The 20,693-nt window shown below is 39.8% G+C and overlaps 2 protein-coding genes across 3 annotated transcripts; one reads left to right on the forward strand and one right to left on the reverse strand.

Moving 5' to 3' along the window:
- The first annotated feature begins 2,824 nt into the window (after nt 1–2,824).
- On the forward strand, nt 2,825–14,226 carry LOC138200432 (G-protein-signaling modulator 2-like). 2 transcript variants are annotated; one of them, XM_069153096.1, is made up of 14 exons: nt 2,825–3,051; nt 3,386–3,521; nt 3,886–4,025; nt 5,593–5,716; nt 5,899–6,014; nt 6,950–7,105; nt 7,969–8,077; nt 8,534–8,699; nt 8,895–8,992; nt 9,579–9,764; nt 10,639–10,801; nt 11,487–11,696; nt 11,786–11,901; nt 13,160–14,226. In XM_069153096.1, the coding sequence occupies exons 1-14, from the start codon at nt 2,831–2,833 to the stop codon at nt 13,325–13,327; spliced, it is 2,109 nt and encodes a 702-aa protein (XP_069009197.1). In that variant the 5' UTR covers nt 2,825–2,830; the 3' UTR covers nt 13,328–14,226. The 2 variants fall into 2 exon arrangements, with proteins under 2 accessions (XP_069009197.1, XP_069009196.1); XM_069153095.1 differs by having other exon boundaries at nt 2,831–3,051; nt 11,511–11,696.
- On the reverse strand, nt 12,645–20,433 carry mcoln3b (mucolipin TRP cation channel 3b). Its single transcript, XM_069153097.1, has 14 exons — nt 20,387–20,433; nt 19,451–19,687; nt 19,200–19,367; nt 18,734–18,887; nt 18,154–18,229; nt 17,942–18,038; nt 17,461–17,560; nt 17,206–17,318; nt 16,218–16,364; nt 15,979–16,080; nt 15,364–15,486; nt 15,019–15,225; nt 14,795–14,925; nt 12,645–14,633 (listed from the first exon to the last, which is right to left on the reverse strand). The coding sequence occupies exons 2-14, from the start codon at nt 19,670–19,672 to the stop codon at nt 14,594–14,596; spliced, it is 1,680 nt and encodes a 559-aa protein (XP_069009198.1). The 5' UTR covers nt 19,673–19,687; nt 20,387–20,433; the 3' UTR covers nt 12,645–14,593.
- Between the last annotated feature and the right edge of the window lie 260 nt (nt 20,434–20,693).

The following is a 20,693-nucleotide window of genomic DNA, read 5'->3' on the forward strand; positions in this document are numbered from 1 at the left end:
CAACAGCTAGAAGCTTTGTAGAAGGGATTGTGATGCGTTGTCAATTTATTTCTGGCTTTCCTTATCTAATGCATCATATTATGCTGTCCCCGTCGGATTTGCCCCGAGAAATAACAGCGTTATGGAATTCCAAGAATGAATAACCGATCTCATTAAAATGTACATTGACATCCAGTCAAATATTTTTGAGAGGTCAATAGTCGAATATCTATCTGTCCAGACTGCATGCCACTGAATGAGTATTTCATGGAGTGTTGAGCCAATAGCCTCAGACTTCACTGGAGCCACTTAAAGTGGCTATAATTACCTCTGAGTTCTGGCCTAATTGGAAGTGACACACACCATCAGGTGGCTTAGACGTAGAGGTTACTAGTGGCTACGTGATGGAGAAATACAACAATCAGGTAATCATGGTAACCAAGCTCACTGTTGTCACTTCAATCTTTTCTGCTAGGTAACAGCCTGGTGTTAAGCCATACTCACCTAAACAAAAGATCTCTTAACCCCCACCCCCCCTCACCCCCCCACCCGCCGCCTGACCGGTAAAGTCGATGTAAACGCTGAGAGGATTAAGTCCTTTGTTTTCCTCCTACCACAAGTTAGCAGAGCGCTCATGGAGAAGGCAGCAGATCAAAGGAAGTCTGCTTTTTTAAAAAAAATTATTATTATTTTTAATTTTTTTTTTATAAAATTTGAGTCCTAGTGGCCTCATGCGTTATGTGTATGCACGTGAAGGAGGAGAAGGTTGTTGTGCCGAAAGACCCGTGTTTCCTCCAGAGAGTGATTGAGACGCTTGAGATGTCCGTCGTGTCAAACTGCCTTAAGTGCATCAGAATGGGGAGAGGCAACAGGTATGTGAGCCTGGGCAATTCTACGCCACTTCACTTTGACTGAGGGTAATGAATCGTCCTGTTAGATGTCAGAAGGCGTGTTATCCTTGACGGCAAGAAAACGTTTTTTAAATCAAAGACCAACCGCTGGTTCAGACAAATCGGTCACAATTTACATCTTGTGCTGGTAGTCTTTCATGGAAAACCTTCCGGAAAATAGTTTAAGCACAAAGGCGCTATCGGTATTTTAAAATGTGTGGAGCTATAAAAAGCAAGTCTTCATATCAACTTTCACTTTTGTAAAGAAGATCCAAGCTATCGAGCTGAGATTTAAGACTTTTATCCTTGCCACCGAGGTGTGTTCCCAGAGTATGGAGCTGAGGAAGCTTCTAAGTTTAGAAAGCTGTAACTTAATCCAGTGCAACAAAATTCTGACTTTGTTTTTCTTGCATGTATCTATATAGCCACTTTTTTTTTTTCAGCTTTTTCTCAGTCATTCATTCATGTAGTGGACAAACTAAACGTGCGTATCAGTCCTGCAGCAAATACTGTACAACCTAGTTTTGTTGACTGAAATGGGTGGAGCTTAACTCCAACCTTAATCATCATTTTCCTTAAGCATCAGCAGAGTTCAGTGGAAGGTTAAGAGGCAGACTGGGAGGAAATGTGGTGTCTAGGAGCAGCAATATCGGGTAAAAGCTTTTGTCTCATTCAGGCAAGGGGGATGGGGAGACTGGGGGGGAGGAGGGGGTTTGGAGCCAGAGTCGGTTTAGAAAGGAGTACCTATCGAAATGAATGCTTGCAAGTGTCTGTTTTCATGTGATATGCAATAAAACGATGGCACAATTAAAATGCCAGGTTAACATTTTTCATTTCTGTACATTCAGAAGAAATGAGATGGAATTCAAACCTTTTTCTAGGGCTGAATACTCAAAGTTCTGTGTGTCCAGATTTAGCATCAGTCAACTGAAATAAAGTACATTCAACTTGTGAAATAAAAATTTTAACCGCGTCCTCCAAAGTAAACGCCGATTATCTTGATTTGGAGTGCTGCCGATGTGAATACTTTGCGCCTTTGCATGACTGGATCTGTTTTACAATCTTATGATGTAATCCCATGGATTCACTCACTTTTCTTTTTTACATGGCTAGCGGTTCGAAGCCTACAAAAACAGATGATAGGGATTTTAAAAATGGGAGTCCTTACCACAGACACACGAGTTGACTTTGTTCACGGTTAAATGTAAGGTACATATTTTCATTCCCGGGTAATTGTGGCGTTTTTAGGGCTCGGTGCTCTCGACAGACAGGAAACGCTCTGTCCTATTTTAGATTTATAGTTCTTGTGTCTAGTTTCACAGAGGCTAGACTTCTCCCTCTGTGTATGTGAATGCTACCACTGCGAAAAAAAGATTGAAGCTCAATAAAATCCTGTTTAATTACTCATTTTGGTGATCAAACTTGTTCATGTTAGCATGTCAGTACGTTAATCATCTACATTTGCTGATTTCTGTTCATGAATTATCATAAAAATGACTTTGTTTTGTTTCAGTTGTTCAAAATTATGTCGAAACAATCAGCAAATTCATTGTTAACTGACTTTAATAATGGCGTCATCTTTGCTGGTTTATGAAAAGCGTTTCCCCCCTTTTTTTGTTTTAACATGTAGTTATTATTTTCATCACAGACCTGAAACATGAGCAGAAAGTGCATTTCAAACTTTGTCAAACATTTGTGGAGCAGGAGGAAGAGATGGAAGGTCCACCGAGTGCCAGTGTGTCACGGTGTTGACAGTCTGACCCTAGAGGTGCATTCACAGTTCACAGTCCCGTTGAGTGTCAAAGGAAACCCACCTGGTTGCGTTCCTGATGTGCGTCACTGTGCTGCACTCCAAGAGAACAGTCTCTGAACGTTTTGACCCCCCACCCCCTCCCACCTCGTATTAAGACATGTCATTGTTCAACACAGAGCCTCTCATGCAGACTCCACTTTTCTGCAGGATGGAGTCGTCGTGTCTGGATCTGGCTCTGGAAGGAGAGCGGCTCTGTAAGGCTGGCGACTATCGCGCCGGTGTATCCTTCTTTGAGTCTGCCATCCAGGTTGGAACAGAGGACCTCCAAATCCTCAGCGCCATCTACAGCCAGCTAGGAAATGCCTACTTTCACCTTCAAGAGTATAATAAAGCCTTGGAGTACCATCGCCATGACCTCACACTTACCAGGTAACGGTTTTCACATCAATAATAGTAATTTGTTCCAAAAAACGATTTCATTCTTTTTAACATTTTTCCGCCGTGAACATTTAGTGTTTCACTTGCTGGTGGGATTTTTGACCTGCGTCATGCACACAAGCATAGTCTAAGGCTAAAACTTTTTAATGACTATTTCCCCCTCCATGATTAAATTGCTCAACTGGACTCCAGTGTAATATTTAAATTACTTTCTAGCCTCTTGTGTTTTCATGCTAATACACTCCAGGAATCCACTGATATTCCAGTCTAATTATTTCTTAATGTTTTCTTCTTTTTTTTTTTCTTCCCCCCATTACAACCCCAGAACGATTGGAGACGAACTCGGTGAGGCCAAAGCTAGTGGTAACCTTGGGAACACACTAAAACTCTTAGGGCGGTATGATGAAGCGGTGGTTTGCTGCCAAAGGCATTTGGATATCACAAGAGCCATATATGATAAGGTAGGTCATATTTCGGTAATATTTTAGAATTACGACAACGATTATTTTCGTGCGTGTAAAACACGCTTTCAGTCCTTTTATTTTAGTAAACTGAGAAAGATCTATTGCCACTAAAAGCGCTTTTACTTTGATTAGAATAAATGGATCTAAATTTGTTTTCAACCATACCACATAACACGACGTGCAGCCACAGAACCGTTTGGTTATGTATTGCGACTGCATTAAAACGCCGTACCAACATCGAGAATAGTTTGCCATCCTGCATGCAAACAAGAACGTCTGGTGTCAGTGTATTTTTAAGTATATAATTACAGCACTGGTCACTCTGGTTTCCGTCTGTCAAAATCTGGTGTGCGTGTTGTAGGTTGGGCAGGCTCGGGCGCTGTATAATTTCGGAAACGTTTACCACGCCAAAGGCAAGAGCATCTGCTGGATTGGGATGGAGCCAGGAGAGTTTTCAGATGAGGCCAGGATAGCCCTGCGGAAAGCGGCGCAGTACTACGAGTGAGTTGCAATTTACTTCTATCAGGGATTTTGTTTTGTTTTATTGCGAAATGCCTGATGAATTATTCAGATACACCGGTGCACAATCTAGGCTACGGAGTCACTTGTCAGATCCCAATGATGACTTCACTTTATCCTTGTGTGTGATGCTGAATTCCCACCTGGTCACAAGTTGTTGAAAACTGAGTGTCAGCCAGATGCCTCGCATATGAATTGTTGCATTCTGTATAATGTTTTTAATAAACTGCTAAATAATTGCTATACCTTGGTTGCCAAGAGTTTTGGCAGTGGTTGATATCAGGTTCTTTTCATTCAGCGTCAAGATAAAATTGTGACTAAATGTTCCTACAGTTTACTGACTAGCATGTAGCAATGGAATTATTATACAGTGTATAAACCGCAGAGCCCGAAGGTTCATTCTTGACCTCAAACCCTCGATGTCCAATAACTTGCTATTTCTGGACATTTTTAATCACATCTCAGTCTTTTTTTTTTTTCTTTCGCAGATACTCAGGTTCCATAGAGTGGGTCATTTTAGATATCTTCAGCCACATTCAAGGGACCGTTGTATATCAAGTGCTACCTTGATCTTTCTTTAGCTATTTAATGACACTTTAGTGTTCCTGTTCTGTTGTTCATAAATAGACCCACAATGATCACAGTTTCTTACTATGATGACAACACAATAACATCTGAGCACACTTTAACCAATGCCAAGCATAGAATGTAGTCAGTATGTATGATGTGTAGCCTGGTTAATTCATCTTATGATGGTGTTCATCATCATGTTCAGCCATTGTCAATCCACTGCAGAACGAAGGCCTCAGCATAGAGTTTCCACAACTTTCTGTCCCTTGCGAAATTATACCAGTTGGCAGTGCCCCAGTAGTGCTGGATTTCATCTCTCCATCTCTTCCGCTGTCTTCCTCTATTTCGTTTGCCTTCTATTGGTGTCCATACAGTGATTTCTGTGCTCCATCTTCCATCCGTCCGCCTGGCCGGATGACCTGCCCAAGTCCACTTTCTGTTTTTGATGGTTTCCATGATGTCTTGCACATTAGTTTGTTCCCTTATCCACCTCTTTGTTTTTCTATCTTTGTATGTGATATTTAGTATGCTGTGTTCCATTTTGTGTTGAGCTGAGGAGAGTTTCTTTTCCATTTTAGTTGTCAGTGTCCATGTTTCTGAAGCATATGGTCATGACCTTTCCAGTCTGTTGGTGATAATCTTTGTGAAAAGTTTATAGATGTTGGATAGTAAACTGATGGGCCTATAATTTTTCAAGTCTTTCTTATCCCCTTTTTTTGTGTAGAATTATCATGTTGGCTTTCTCTTGTTGTATACATGCAGAGAATAATTTTGCAAACTATATCTCCACCTTCTTTGAGTGTGTCCATTATTATATTGTCTGAGCCTGGTGCTTTCCCCCTTTTCAAATGTTTGATGGCATGCTTAACTTTCCAGTCAGTCACAGATGACAGACTCTCTTGTAGTGTTCACGTTAAAATACATGTAGCACAATATTTGTGTATTAACATCTCTTTGCTGCTCCCCTTTTCTTTCTAAGAGCAAACCTGACCCTGGTGAACGAGTTAGGTGATCGGGCAGCCCAGGGTCGTACCTACGGGAACCTTGGTAACACTTACTATCTGGTGGGGGAATTTGAAACTGCTGTAGCTGCACATGAAAAGGTAGGTAGCAAACTACTGGCAGTAAACGGTACTTCCTGTGCTCGAGTCTTTATTCCCAAAAATGTTCATTATTCTCATGTCATGACCGTGAAGAATTTACCTCCCATTACCTGAAAATGTTTCCTGGTATTCCTGATTTTAATTTCAGTGATGTTCACACCACTGTTTGTCCCTTTTGGCAGCGGCTTCTCATCGCTAAAGAGTTTGGGGATAGGTCCGCTGAGAGAAGGGCCCACTGCAACCTTGGCAATGCACACATATTCCTCAGCCAGTTTGAGGTGGCGGCTGAACATTACAAGTGAGTAAATCTGAGGCTGGTGGCCAAACTCACCTCCTGATCCAGTATTGACTTCTGTGATAGCCATATTTTGACACAAAACTAATGTGTGTAAGTGGTCATTTTGTTTATTTTATTGCAGTTCTAACGTTGATAACTGATACTACGGTGCTTTTTCTGTCTTCTTGCGTGTACCAGAAAAGCTGGAATAACATGAAGGAAAACATTCAATTATTCTTATACAACCATAAATCAGTTTGAGAACAGAAATCCAAATAAACTTAATTGATTGACACTGGAAAAATTATTATTATTATTACACCACCAGGTAAGGAGGTTTTTTTTTTTGGGCAACATTTAAAGTCCCCCTATTTAAAGTGTTTTAGCAGAATACAAACATTGTCGACTCCTCCAATGAAAATAACCTTTGTAACATGTCCATGTTTTTTTTGTTTTTTTGTATAAATGCATATTCATAGCTCTGCATGTACTCAATGAAGGAAAAGGTTTTGAGTCACATCAAAGGCACTTTAATGCATTAGGGGAATATTCATTTTAATGAACAAAGTTTAGATTTTAGGGGTTATTCAATGCCAGTATAGAAACTTACAAAAAAAAAAAAAAGGCTTATAACTCACTATAATGTTCGTGTAAGCTGAAGTCTGTCACATGTCCGTAATAAAACACGGTGACTGTGTGAAGTATTTCTTCAGTGTTGCTCACAACAATACAATCACAGATATGAATAATTCTACACAAAGATATTGTTATTTTATCATTGTACAATGATAAAATAATGTACAATGTTTTACCCTGATTCTTGTATTTTCTTGATACAAAAAACTTCAGAAAAAAGAGAACAAAGACAGAAAAGAAAAGAGCAGATAGCTATCATTGTTCTACACCCACCCTCTGCATTCTTTGACCTTCTTCCTCCCCTTCTCTTTTGCCCTCAGGAGGACTCTGCAGCTGGCCAGACTTTTGAAGGACAGAGCAGTGGAGGCTCAGGCTTGTTACAGTTTAGGCAACACCTACACACTACTGCAGGACTATGAGAGAGCCATTGATTATCACCTCAAACATCTGGTCATCGCTCAGGACCTCAACGACCGGTACACCATACAAGCCCTTTGTTGCCGGCTTTCCTGCCAAACTGTCTTTGAAGTTTGATGAGCATGTTTAACTGTTTTAAGTGTGTGTGTGGCCCCAGAACAAGTCATTTGCTCAAATTTAGTGGCGTTACCACTGACGCCTATCAAATGCTAAACGGCAGACAAAGTCACAAGGAAGCATCATTTACAGGATTTAATGTCATGCACACAAAGAAGACAACACAAACTACCATAGTGTTGTCTTTTAAAAAGGCAATAGCAATCGGAACGATGTGCAAAGGGAAATGTAGGTTTCGAAAAAAAAAGTCTCCTGTTGGGCAGAAAAACAGGTCTAAGCACAACAATCATAACAATACAAGGCACTTTCTCAAGAAGGTGCAAGTAGTCATGAGCTTTTGCAGATAAAATCAGTGGTTTTAAGCTTCTCCACTATATCTCCGCTATCATATTTCTAGTAACAATGCAGTGCTGTAATTCATAGTGTGGGAGTACCTGTCTTTTTTTATAGTCTTGAGAAAAGGCATATATAAGGTATGAAATAGGACTGTACTGAAAGTCTTCTCCCTGATTCTTCTCAAAATTGTCTATATCCTCATTAAATTAATCTTTTTATAAAAACTACAGGTATTCTCACACAAAATGACATCATAATCTTTGTACCATTGCTCTGTTAAATGTCTACAGATGTGATTGTAGGACTGTGGAAAAACATGGAATTGTTGAATAGCAGCTGTTGTGAAATGAGTGTAAACTCGTGTTGAGATCAGGTCGTCGTGATTGTACTGTTTGACGAATGCCCTTCTCAATCTTGCGTAATCTCAGTTCAAGTTGCTCAGCCTGTTTCCTTTCGTGCCTCACTGCAGAGTCGGTGAAGGAAGAGCGTACTGGAGTCTAGGAAATGCCCACACTGCCCTGGGGAATCATGAGCAAGCCATGTTCTTCGCTGAGAAACATCTGGAAATTGCCAAAGAGGTGACTGTTAACAGCTCACCTCCTCCCTCGGAGTCCAGTCAGAAGCTTTCATCGAGCCACACTCCCATCTGCTGTTCGTACAGGGAACAGCAGGGAATAATACTCAGTTTATTTGTATGCAGCATTTCTATGCACAACCGGTCATTTGAATGCTGCATAGACTGTTTGAATTAACCCATATAGTAGTGTGCTGTGTCTTTGTCTTGGAGTCATGTGCAAGCATTTTCATTTTTCAGTTTGACACTAGAAGGCTGTTTTCACAATCGTGCTGAAAGTATGCAGATTCATAGAACCTGGAATTTTTAATGAGAGAAAAGAAAGATAATTTTAAGAAGGTTAAGAAAATAGTTCAACTTTATATGTGGGGAAAAAAACGTAGGAGACGTAGACATGTAGATGTCTTGTCTATACATGTCTGGAGGTGATCTTTTAACTTTGACGTTGTCAATGGTGCAGACTGGAGATAAGAGTGGCGAGTTGACGGCCAGGATGAACTTGTCAGACCTACGGCTGGTTGTGGGCCTGAAGTCCAACTCCAACATCAATCCCAACATCTTCCGCAACACCAACACCAACAGCTCTGCTCTGCCAATAAGCTTTCAGTGTTACTCCAGCCTACCCGGTAAATGTACAGAACATTCTGTTATTTCATGGCACTGACAAATCAATTGTTACACTTCTGGGTCTGTGCGATTGTATTTTTAGCAGTAAACTCGGATCAATTTTCAGTATCCATAAAAGTCTGCCTTTCGTTTTGATGCTTTGTCAGTCATTGCTGTGCTGTGTTGGACTGTTGAATTTTGTATCTTTGTTTCAGGGGTCAAGTCTTCATCAAGAAGGAGAGGCAGTGCAGAGAACCTGGAAGGGACTCCAACTCCTGACCGAAAGCAAACTGCACCTCTTGCAGCACATCCAGTACGTACAAAATGACTTGCAACGGGAAGTAGACCGTGTCTATTTTTAGTCTTGAATCAATTGCAAACCAGTGGAAGTTGCTCAGTCTGATTTCAAAACTAGCCAAACAAGCAAAATAATTTTAACTTTTAGTTTTCTTACTAATACCCCAAATTAACCCCGTGTGTATTTGAAAGAAAAGTCTAGTTTATAACGTACAAAACTGTGTCCAAGTTCTACATTGCATTTAAAATGAAATGCATTACAAAGGATACTGATCAGTACAGGGTTGTTTTTTTTGGGACAAACTGCTTTTCTGAGTGAAAGTACTTGAAAGTGACAAATGATTGATGCTCATTCAAATTGATGCATATGAAATTGTAGCTGCAGAGCAACTGCTTTAATTTTAATGCCACGGCTTTAGGAGTATATTGGCCCATGGTAGCAGTAATTTCCATATACATTTACAATTTAAAGTGTATTTTTACATGACAAAAAAAAAAAAAACATCCTTCTACCTCAACAACCTGTTCACCCACTGTAAAATATTAAGCCCTTCAACACAACTCGGTCATCTGTATTTAAAATCCTCAATCTGTATGTACAGGACTGGGAGAAGGATGTATTCCCTGGGTCCTCAAAGACCAGCTCAATCAAGGCTTCCACTAAGCTTTTCCTCTTCCACCGGCTGAAGAGCAAGAAGCAGAAGAACAACAAATCTCCTAATAAAGACCAGCAGGAGAACTGCACGGAGCACGCAGCTCCTGAGCTCAACGCGTCGGTGTCTTCTAAGGTATTTGTAAGTTGCCGTAACGACACATAACCCGCTCAGAGCATCTCTGAAAGCCTCACTTAGCTTTACGGGTGGGAGGAAGTCATGTGATGTGCGTAGAGGCGTCGTTTCTGACTCGTCTTCCAAGACAACGTTAAAGGAAGTTCAGTCAACTTCAAAACGACGGTAATTTGTAACAAATGAAAACATTTATTTTTAAGCCATCGCATTACAAACTGCGTAGTTACATCGGATGCTTTTTGTCCTCTCAGCGCTGACGCACTGTAACTTATACCGAGCTTAAATTCCTATGCTCATCATTGCATAGTTCTAACAATCTTACAATGTGTAACATGTTCTCTTATAGTGACAAAAAGAAGTAGACCTGATTTAAATAAAGGGGTTGAAAAGAGGAAAAACAAATATAGAGTGACGAAAACATGCACAATTAACAGCTCATTCTTTTAACAAACTTTGCTGCTAAGTTCAGCGATCTTTTTCCCTTCAAACAGCAGTCAGTTTTAATTGTAAAATGTAAATTTCATTGACAGCAGTACAGATGCCTCACCATCTGCAAACATCTACAGCACTCTCTGCCAGCTAAATCTGTTTAATCTAATTAAAACACGACTGCAACAAACACTTGTGTTAATTATTAAATATTTTCACATTTGTTTCCGTTAATTGACCCATTAAATGTCAGAAAATGTATAAAAAAAACGGCTTTTACATTTTAGTTTTTAAAATGATTTGTTAATTGGCAAATTAGCTAATTGTTTTAGCTCTCAACTTGCAATCACCTCTGTAAAAGGTGAAGGTATTGCTGTGTGTCCTGTGTTGTTTGTGTTTTAGTCGTTCTAATTACCTCAATATTTTTTTGTTTTTAACACGATAGCCGGGACCACCGGACACCATCGGTGAGGATGGCTTTTTCGACCTCCTGTCTCGTTTCCAGGGCAGCAGGATGGACGACCAAAGGTGTACATTGGATGGCCAGAGCCATCTCCCTGCCCTTCCCCCTCCCCCCTCCACCACCCTACCTGTAGCTGAAAGGAAATGTGAGTCAGCCCCGTGTTTTAATCTGTGTTCACACCATATGTTACAGCACCATTTTCTAACTGCTTCAATACAAGTGAAATCATGAAAAAGAATTTGGACCTAATGACGGTCTTTCTCTCATTTAGCTGCAAATTCTTTCATCAATGACGAGCCAATTACTCATCATACTGTATTTAAAATCTGTTTGAATATTCGGTTTCCATTGGAGCGAGGGCAGTGCCACGCCCGCCCTGTATGGTGTGAATGTAACTTGTTTCCACGTTTGTCCTTTTCGTGTTAAATGTTGTGTTAATCTTCAGTCTTGTGCCAGAAAGGACTTGAAGTGATACTCCACCCAAAATCTACAATTTGTGGTTTTAACCTTCAGTGAGCACAGTGGCATTTGTGAATCTTTTTGTTGCTGCAGATTTATTACATTGTGCTCCTCTGCAACGGCCATGAAGCCAAACCCATCACAGCTTTCATAATCCATTAAGGACAATATATTTTCCAGCCCACTTTTAAGTCTATAGGGACTATTTCATGCGCCAAAGGTCACCTGTAGGTGGAGTGTTGCATTAAATTTGGTCGAATAACTAACTGTAAACCGAGAACATCTTATTCATCCTCATCATACCTTCAACCTAATCAAAATTAAATATTGTATGCAGCGTTATCCACCATCCTCCGTTTGTTACTCACCAGCAGATAATAATGATCCGTTTCTAGCTATTTTGGAGCGCGAAACACCATCACAGGATCCCGGTCATTTCCTGGAGCTGCTGGCCAGCTCCCAGGCCCGTCGTCTGGACGACCAACGAGTCAGCCTCAGCCATTTTCCTGGGTTGCGTCTCAGTGCCTCCAACCCGCCTCGTCCACCGTCAAACTCCAGCACAGAGCAAAATACATCACAAGGTGAAGAAATACGAAGCACGGCCCATTTTCTTATCACGCCCCTCAGTATCACTGCTCACATTTTGACAAATGCTGGACTTTCTCCTCAGCCCTCAACTCGAACCCGGAGGCCCCTCACACACCCTCCCTGTACGATCAGCTTGAGGCAAGCGCTGAGCAGCCCGAGGGGGACGACGTCTTCTTCGACATGCTCGTAAAGTGCCAGGTAAGGAAAAGAAATCCACATATTACATGCTGCCCAAGACATTACGATTAATATAGACCCTTTCAGAGGCCGTAACAAATAATGTTTTCAAAGTTGCAGATAACACTGAGATACTGGTTTCATCCTAAGGGTCCATTAATTCAGTTTCCTGTAAAGAAATGATACGTTTTTAAATTACGGGAAAACATAATTAGATTGACTTATTCATCATTTAAACCCAATTAAATAATTATTCATTACAGATTTACGTAAGTCTCCAAGTAGGTTGAATTGTATGCTTCTCTGTGGACAGATTTTTGCTGCTTCTTTTTTTTCCATCACAAGTATACCAACTGGATTAGTCTCCTTTCATTAGCACCACAGTACACCGTTCGTTCCAGTAAAGATCTTTTGTAAAAGTGTTTTAATAATTCCAGACCTGTAAAATGAAGCCTAATCTACATTCTTTTCCACCACTTTTTTGAAAGCCGTAGATACTTTTCTTTAGTGATCAATTTCCCTCATTTAAATATTTTTCTGTTCAGACATTGAGAAGTATTTTATGGCAAAATATACAGTTCTGACAGAGTTTAATTCAAAAGGCTATTTAATTTTAGAGGCACTGGAAGTAACTATCTTGGTGCACCTGAGCACGAAAGTTCTTTTCTTTTGGTGTGTTTTGACTTAAAGTCACTGAAAGGAATTTTTTTTTAATTAAACTCTGTCAACCAGCCCCAGATAATATAATGATACTATTTCACATGAACGCTTTGTGAAATTTATACAAATGAAATAGTTTCTGATGACAGAATAAACTGACGTACATTGTACCAAAAAAAACAAACATAATCAAAACAGACATCTTCAACGTTACACAAAGTACAAGTTGCACACTTCATTTGATTGTCTTGAGAATGTTTTGTTGTTACACAACTTTATCACAATAAAATCTATACAGTGCTTAAATTTTCAACGATCCAGAGAGATCAAATGCTTTCTCCATTCATCCTTGAGTCCATAAAATGGTGGCATCTCGCATCACACTTTCCTAAAGCTTAGGTTGATATTTTCAGAATGTTTTGTCCAAACCTCCAGAAGATGTTGCGTTTATAGTGATAGAAGACAGTCGCAGTTCAAATGCTAAAACCAGGGAATTGAATTGATAAATTACATAATAGATTATTGAGAAAGTAGCCCGTTCATTCTCCATCCATCACCTTATAATTTAGAGCCCTACAGTGATCTATCAGCTGATACAACTGTGCTGTCTCCGTTTCAGGGCTCCCGTCTGAACGACCAGAGGTGTGCTGCTCCTGCTTCTACAACGAAGGGACCAACTATTCCAGATGAGGATTTCTTCAGTCTCATCCTGCGTTCCCAATCCAACAGGATGGAGGAGCAGCGGGTCCCACCTCCTTCTGGCGTCACCGAATCCAAACCAGGCTGACTTCACGGAGCGATTTGTCGTTTTATCTCAGGTCATCAAATGAAGTTCTTTTTCTTTTTTTTTTTTTCATTTGAAAAAAAATCTGAAGTTTGTTTTTTGCAACCTGCGATACTCTCGATTCCTGCCTTTTTGGACTACAGACTATAAGGGATGCTACGTGGAATCAGAGTCTCAAATTATACTAAACTGGCAATGTGATTGTCAAATCATGGGCAGTTTAGAATTTTAAGACTTGTTTTTAGATAGTTGAAGGCGTTTTTTTTTTTTTTTTTAATTTTTGGCTCGTCGGCTTTTTTGTGACGCCACCAGTTGACTGCTTTTATCAGAGACCTGTATACCAGTGACGTCTGCCCAATCTGGAGGCTTGCATCAAGTCGCTCATACAAACTGGGGCGTTATTATTCGTGTTGGGCTAAAAAAAAATAATAATATTGTTCTCAAACATCTAAAACTAACAGATTTCTGCTTTTTGATGATGGACAAGAGACATTTTATGAACCTAAACGTTCTGCAATTAAACAAACTGAAGAGTGCATGGCCTGTTCTGCCGATTTACAACTTCATTAAGTCTTTAAGGGTGGTACACTCTTGATCTCAGACCTCTCCAGCAGGATCAAAGGCAAATTTCCTCTGAGGAAATAAAAGGCCACATTCACTGCTACACTGCTGGAGCTATTTATAATATCTGCCTGCAGATATTTCCTTTTGAAGACTTAAAGACTGTCCATTTTAAAGTGTTAAAGGTTGTCTTATTACCATGAACTGAAATGGGATTTTTCTGCATTGTAACAATTTACTGAAGAAAAATTAAGTGTGTGAAAAAAACATTTCGGCTTTTATACTGATACTTTCTCCTGTGGATGGAGAAATAAAATTCAATCTACGTTTCAGCTTGTTAATGGAACTCTTGATTCACTATTTGACGTGCGATAGTGGGGTTTTCACAAGTGACATGCTTTCGAAAAACAGACTTTTAAAATTCGTATCGTAATATTTGCCATTGACGGTATCAACATAAATAGGTGTATTTACAAAGTATTTTCCAAAATCAGTCCATCAGACTTCGGTGTCTTCATTCGTCAGCTCTAACCTTTACGAAAACATTTCTTCACACAGGCAAGCTTGGGGTCTCCTGTTAAAGGGGGAAATAGGCTATCGAGAGCCTCCAACCTACTTCCATTGAACACAACAGTATAAAGTGCACATTCATTATTAGGTCACAGTTTATACAGCACTGCCTTTCAATGCCTCCATATTAAAAACCTGCTATGCCTCTGAAGTCAGGCTCTCTTGATGCTGTCTGCATCTGAAACGAGAAAAATGGCTCAGCTTAGATTCTATTAGTTGTTTTAACTCGCACTTTGACAGTGCGCTTGCATCGGCACTTTAATTAGTCCAAATAAAGGGCATCAGAAATGGGTGCTGTGAAAATGCAATTGTCAAGATGGAGTAGAAATGTGTTCATACCTGTTGATGCAGCAGGTAACGAAGCAGGTGTTTTTCTTGTCAAGTCTGTACACCCCAGAGTTGGGCAGATCGTTGCACTCCGACAGGAATCTTTGGAGCTCCGTAGTCGGGGCTCCACTCTGCTGCTGTTGCTAAAGGGTGCAAATCAGAGGGGGACATCGGTTTATACAAAGGCATCAAGAGTTTTAGAGTGTGTTTAATGCAGCATGGTGGGTTAACATCACCTTGATGGTGTCATAGGTGTCAGTGATGATTGTGATGAAAAGGCTGAGGATCATGTAGATGAAGAGCGAGACAAACGAATAGAGGTAGACTCTGCTGAAAATCCACACCAGGCTGCTCTTCTGTGTCATGTTCTTAAAGGTGGGAAACATGTCGTCTCCGTTGATCAGCGAGAACAGACACTCCGACACGGTGTTCAAGGTCCGGAACTAAAAGTCACAGAGCACCAGGTTAGTTCACTTTGATGCCTTTTCATTTTTATTCACAGAACTCTGTTAAAGTTGAAATTAAATGTCTGGCTTCTGTTAAATCTTGCAAACTTCTCGTGTCATGTCAATGCTCGTTACCTTCTCATGATACGGGCCAAGGACGATCCAGCCACAAAAACAGTAGCCCAGGTAAATAATTCCAGCGCAGCAGATGAATCGGATAACGTTTGGGAAAGCAGCCCTGAGTGTCAGGATGAGAATCTGTAAATAAACAAAGAACACGGGTCTGAATAATGTCCGCAGAAGGCGTGTATCTGCACAATAACCAAACGCGTTTTCTTTTTGAGAATGCTCCTGTAGTCTGGTGCAATCATGATCATTTTCCTCAGCATGTGGTGCCAAATAACAGCCCTCTTCAATGCATCCCCGACAATTAGTGTAGAAACTATTTTGTGGTCCTATAGAAGCCTGTTTTCAAGTTCATCTACTGACGAAGGAAAGTTTGTCTGCGCTCACTAAATCGTAATTTCACACGGGTACGAAGGGATATCATATCGTAACAGACTAGAATTAAATTATAGTCAAAGAAGCAGCTTTACAGAAGTGTGATGTAGAAACTTGAGGCCTCCGGCACATTTGCATGTTGAATCGACTTCTTGGTGAAGTTTGCCACAAGAAATTCTTAAACTTATTGAACTGAATGTGGCACTTGCAAAAACATTTTCCTGTTCAATTAATAAAATCTGGTCTTACATTATATTTCCTGAAGTAGCCCATGTAGCGGATGACTCCAATCCAGACTAACATGGTACCTGTGCCGAGGAAGATGCTGCACACGTCATAGCTTGTGAGCACCTAAAAGAAAATGTTACTGATGAACTCAAGATGAACTCAGCAAAAACTGATAAAACTGAAAGTATTCAAAGGCACTTCAATTTATATAATGAACTGACTGGAGCATTAATCAACCTCAGAGGTCAAATCCTCATTACCTTCGCCTGGATATCTATCTTCAAAATGGAGCCAATGATGGTCAATGTGTCGCTGACAAAGATCAGGATGTACCAACCGCTCACAAACTCCAGCTTCTCCAACCATGGCACCTCTTTTCCGTGTATCCTGCAGTAGCGAGTGTACTCCTGTTTAAAACATAAAGAAAAGCAGGTGTTATTATAAATGTCCTCAAGTAAGTCATCAGTCTTGTTTTATTTTCTGTTAATTGTTTTTAAAAATCTCAAAGATCTCCAATTTGTTCTTTGGCGGCACTTCTGGCGAAAAGTGGTAATTACAGCTGTGCTTTTGAACTTCACTTCCCAGAGATCCAAACAGTGTTTCCTATGACTTTTTTTTTTTTTTCTGGATTTATGGCTGTTCTTCAGTAATCAATGATCTACCTTTTGTATGTTTAGCCAGTCAGCTTTTACTCGCAACAGTAACAGAGAGCAGAAATAACAGGATGCCGCTTCACACAAGTGAATTGAAGAGTTCGCTCCGCCTACTCTCTCCGGCAGAACAACTACTGCATCACAAACCTGTATTTATTCAAATTCAAATCTGGAAGATTATTACTTGTAGTTGGACATATTAAATAGGCATAGAGAGGACAGATGGAGTACAGAGGCCAAGAAAAACAGAAGCGACCAACACAATAGCATCAACAAGAAACAAAGAAAATGCGCCAAACGTGCCCTCGGCTGCTGTTGTCCCATGAATAGTAATTATTTATTCCATTAATAAACAGATTAAATTAAAAGCATCATGATGAAATAAAACTGTTAGCATGTAAATGCTTGTTGTTAAAATGTAGCAAGTTCCATCCTGAATTATTGATTTTAAGGAGGTGTAAAATGTTTCTGGCCTTGGCTTCCCACCACTATACGAGATACAAACTGATATAAACAATCATAGATTTTACTTTTTTTTTGTAAATGTTTAAAGCTGTGAGACTAAGATACTTCCAGGTCAGTTAATTTTACTCACAAACTGCAGCTGGATCCCGTTGATCACTGAGCGGGTGCAGAGGGTGAAGGAGGTGATGCACGTTATAATGATGAGGCAGTCAAACAGTGCAGTCAGGTAACTGTTTCTGGGAGCTGAGGGAACAGAGACATTAAATTTACTCATCTGAAAAAGAGAAACATCTTCAAACATGGGCTTCAAGCAACGCAGCCGATTCCTTTTGTACACACCAAAAAAAAAAAAAAAAAAAAAAAAAAATCAGCTCGGCAAACTTACATGCTCCAGATACTTTCCATTCTCTGCATTCATTGATTTCTACATCATTCTCCAGGTTGACTTTTATCCTGCCACTGTGCACTTGGTTGTTAAAAGTAATCTGTTAACCAGAAAGAAAAAATACAACATCCTTAAAGCCAAACCTCAAAAGGTAAACATTCAGCTGCCAGGCCTCATGGCTAACATTTAACTATGTAAATATCAGGCGCTGTGTGCAAACAGCTTTACTTTAACTCTGATTTGTTTCTTCAAATTAGCTTCTTAAAAAAAAAAAAAGATTCTTCACTTCTCTTGCTTGTCATTTAAACTCTGTTTCTCTGTTGTATCTGTGCCGTGCTCACAGGTGCAGGACCACAAAGAAACACTGTCACAGTTATGGCAGCTATGAAGTGATCAGAAGTGTCATATCACAGCTAGCGAAAGACAAAGTCTGATGTGATCCACTTGTGTTTACTGAGCTGTGAAGAGTCAAGTGACGTACGGTAACGGCGAAGTCGTAGCAGTCTGGCAGCTCTCGATGTCTCACTGTCTGCAAATTAATGGCCTTGAGAACAAATGTGATCTTGACAGAAAGCATCCTGGAAGACAGCGGGTACATGAACCAACAGAGGTTTTTTAAAAGGCAGACAGCATCGAGGGAGCAATTTGATGTAGCCCTCAGTAAAAGAGTACAAGAGAATGCTGTTGACAAACCTTTTGAAATGCAATACAAAGTCTGGAAGTGCTTCACGCAGTGATGAGTTATACATCGGATAAATGTAAATGCAATCTGTAGAGACAGGTCACAGCAAAGACAAAAAGGTAACAATAAAATACAATTAGTAAAATAAACCTTGTTAGAAATCTCTTTCCTTATTTTTTGCTAAGGAGTGATTCAATATTATTTTTCACTATTTTTAAGGTGTAAAACGACACTGAAGCGATCAAAAAAAAAAAAAAAAACTGAGATGCAACCAGAGTTTTAAAAGCATTATCAAGGCAAGAAATTCCCCGTGTCAACTTTTGACAAGGTTCACCTGTAAACTAAAAAAATCAGGTGACTACTTAATGAATTAGGTTAAACTGTGAGTGAATCCATATTGTGCAAAGCTGTCTTCAAGGCAAACAGTGGCTTGATATTTGATCTGCTACATAGTTTTGTTTTACATTGTAGAAAAAAGTAAATATTACATAAAATGAGTAGGTGTCCAAACATTTGACTGGCCCTGTAGGTTTAGGTGGAACTTTCAACTGTATTATCATAAATCATTACTCTAAACATAATGATGCTTACCAGTTTCCACATGGGCATCAATTTCAAAGGTCTCATTTGCAGGGTAGATGGAGCCGTTCCTGTAGAACTCCTGACACAGTGACAGCGGCGCGTACAAACCATCTCTCTTCTCATATTCGTGGTTGCCCACGGTGATGTTGTGCAGAAGTCCATACTGGAAACGGACAATTGAAAACAATTAGGTTTGTTGACACATTTACAGTACTTGGGTGAACTTTAAAAACATGTGAATGGTTGAAAAGTAACTCGCTAAAACAAGAAGCTGCAGCAGATTTAGAGAATTCTTTCATGACAGATTTATGGTCATAATCAACATAATTAAATGGTCGATTCAAGTGACACGAACAAAGTCCAATCCCATGACAAGATGTAGCCCGTCAGAGTTTTTGACCATATATAAAATTCCATCAATAACTTACAGCAACACAGAAGCAGAAGGAAAAGCAGAAGGAAAAGCTTTGCTTACCTGTTTAATAGCGTAATCGATGTGATCATAAACATCTGCCTGTCTGTAAACAGCGTATCTATCTAGGCCTCCGTCGACATAATCTTTCAAGAAGAGGTGCTTGAATGTCATCAGATTTTCCTCCTTGAACATGACAACCATCTGGTTGCTCAGCCCAAAAGACACCAACTGGGATGGAAAAAGGCATTTCTTATGAGGATGGTGAAAAACAATATAATCACAATTGTTTAGGTTATGTGCGAGATTATTACCTGGATGGTTATAATGGCAATTTTGACGATCTGCACGATGAGTTTCCATGGTTTTCGTCCTCGAGCGTGGTACTTCTCACAGGGGTTCATGAAGTAGTATTTGATCTTCCTTCTGAGGCACTCCACGTTCTTTGGATCCTCCAGCTGCTGAGGCTGGTGGTCTTCCCAGATAGGGGGGTCATTTGTCTCATACAGGTCATACAAGTCACTGGACTCCTCCATATCCGAGATTATTTCCTGCAAATTTCACATAAAGAAAATGTCATGAACTAAAAATCAGTGAAATGTGAGGCATTTTTTTTTTTACATGACTTTAAAACCAGGTGTGAGCTGAGTCATCCAACAAACAAACAAACCAGCCGGTCAGTCAGCTTCACAAATAGCGTCTCGGGTTATGGGACTATGTACAATGTAATGCAATAAATCTGGCCGGCAATATATCCGTTCTTTTTAAAGCTTACAGTGTTCAGATTCTGCTGACACTTGGTCAGAGATATGATGAATATTCTACATTTTAAGGCCATAGTGCCATGTTATTGTTGTTTATAAAATAAATCGAGGCTCCTTCCATATATGACAAGTGAATAAAAACACACACACCAGGAAATACATGTTATTCTTTCATTTCCTTTGAAGAATAAGGAAATAAACTAAATAGTTTGCATAAGATCAAGATAAAGCTCTAAAAGGCACTAGTTCTACTTTTATTGTCTTTGCACATGACTAAAGGTGGACTATTCAGCAACACGAAGGAAGTCAGGTGTACCTGAACATGTTGAATAATACACAGCAGCAGAAACGTGACCGGTTACCATTGCGGCAATCTATGAAATATTCATCATTTGTCGCGTAAGAGTTAAATTTATGCACACAGAACCGGAACAACAGTGAAAAATGGATGCAATTAAACCAAACACAGGCCAACAGGTTACTTACCGATGTCCCGCAGCAAGGTAATCAATTTCTAACAGTTTCCACCTGCCGTTTGCGAAAATTACTCGGGAGTCAAAATGTCTTTGTCTAAATTAAAGTTCATAATTCAAACTGTTGTTTAGCTCCGAGAGTCAAGATTGACATGATTAAACTCAGCTGAACTTCCGAAATACATGTCGTGTCTTCCCAGTGAGCTCTTCCAATTGTAGGAACGACTGACGTCACTTTTTTTTTTTTTTTTTTTTTTTTTTTTTTTTTTACTATTACACTACGTCATTTCAGGGCTGTGATCTGATTGGCTCTTGCATCT

This window comes from Embiotoca jacksoni, unplaced genomic scaffold (genome assembly GCF_022577435.1).
Source record: "Embiotoca jacksoni isolate LCO1_2020_lvr unplaced genomic scaffold, fEmbJac1.0.p SCAF_19, whole genome shotgun sequence".
NCBI lineage: Eukaryota > Metazoa > Chordata > Actinopteri > Embiotocidae > Embiotoca > Embiotoca jacksoni.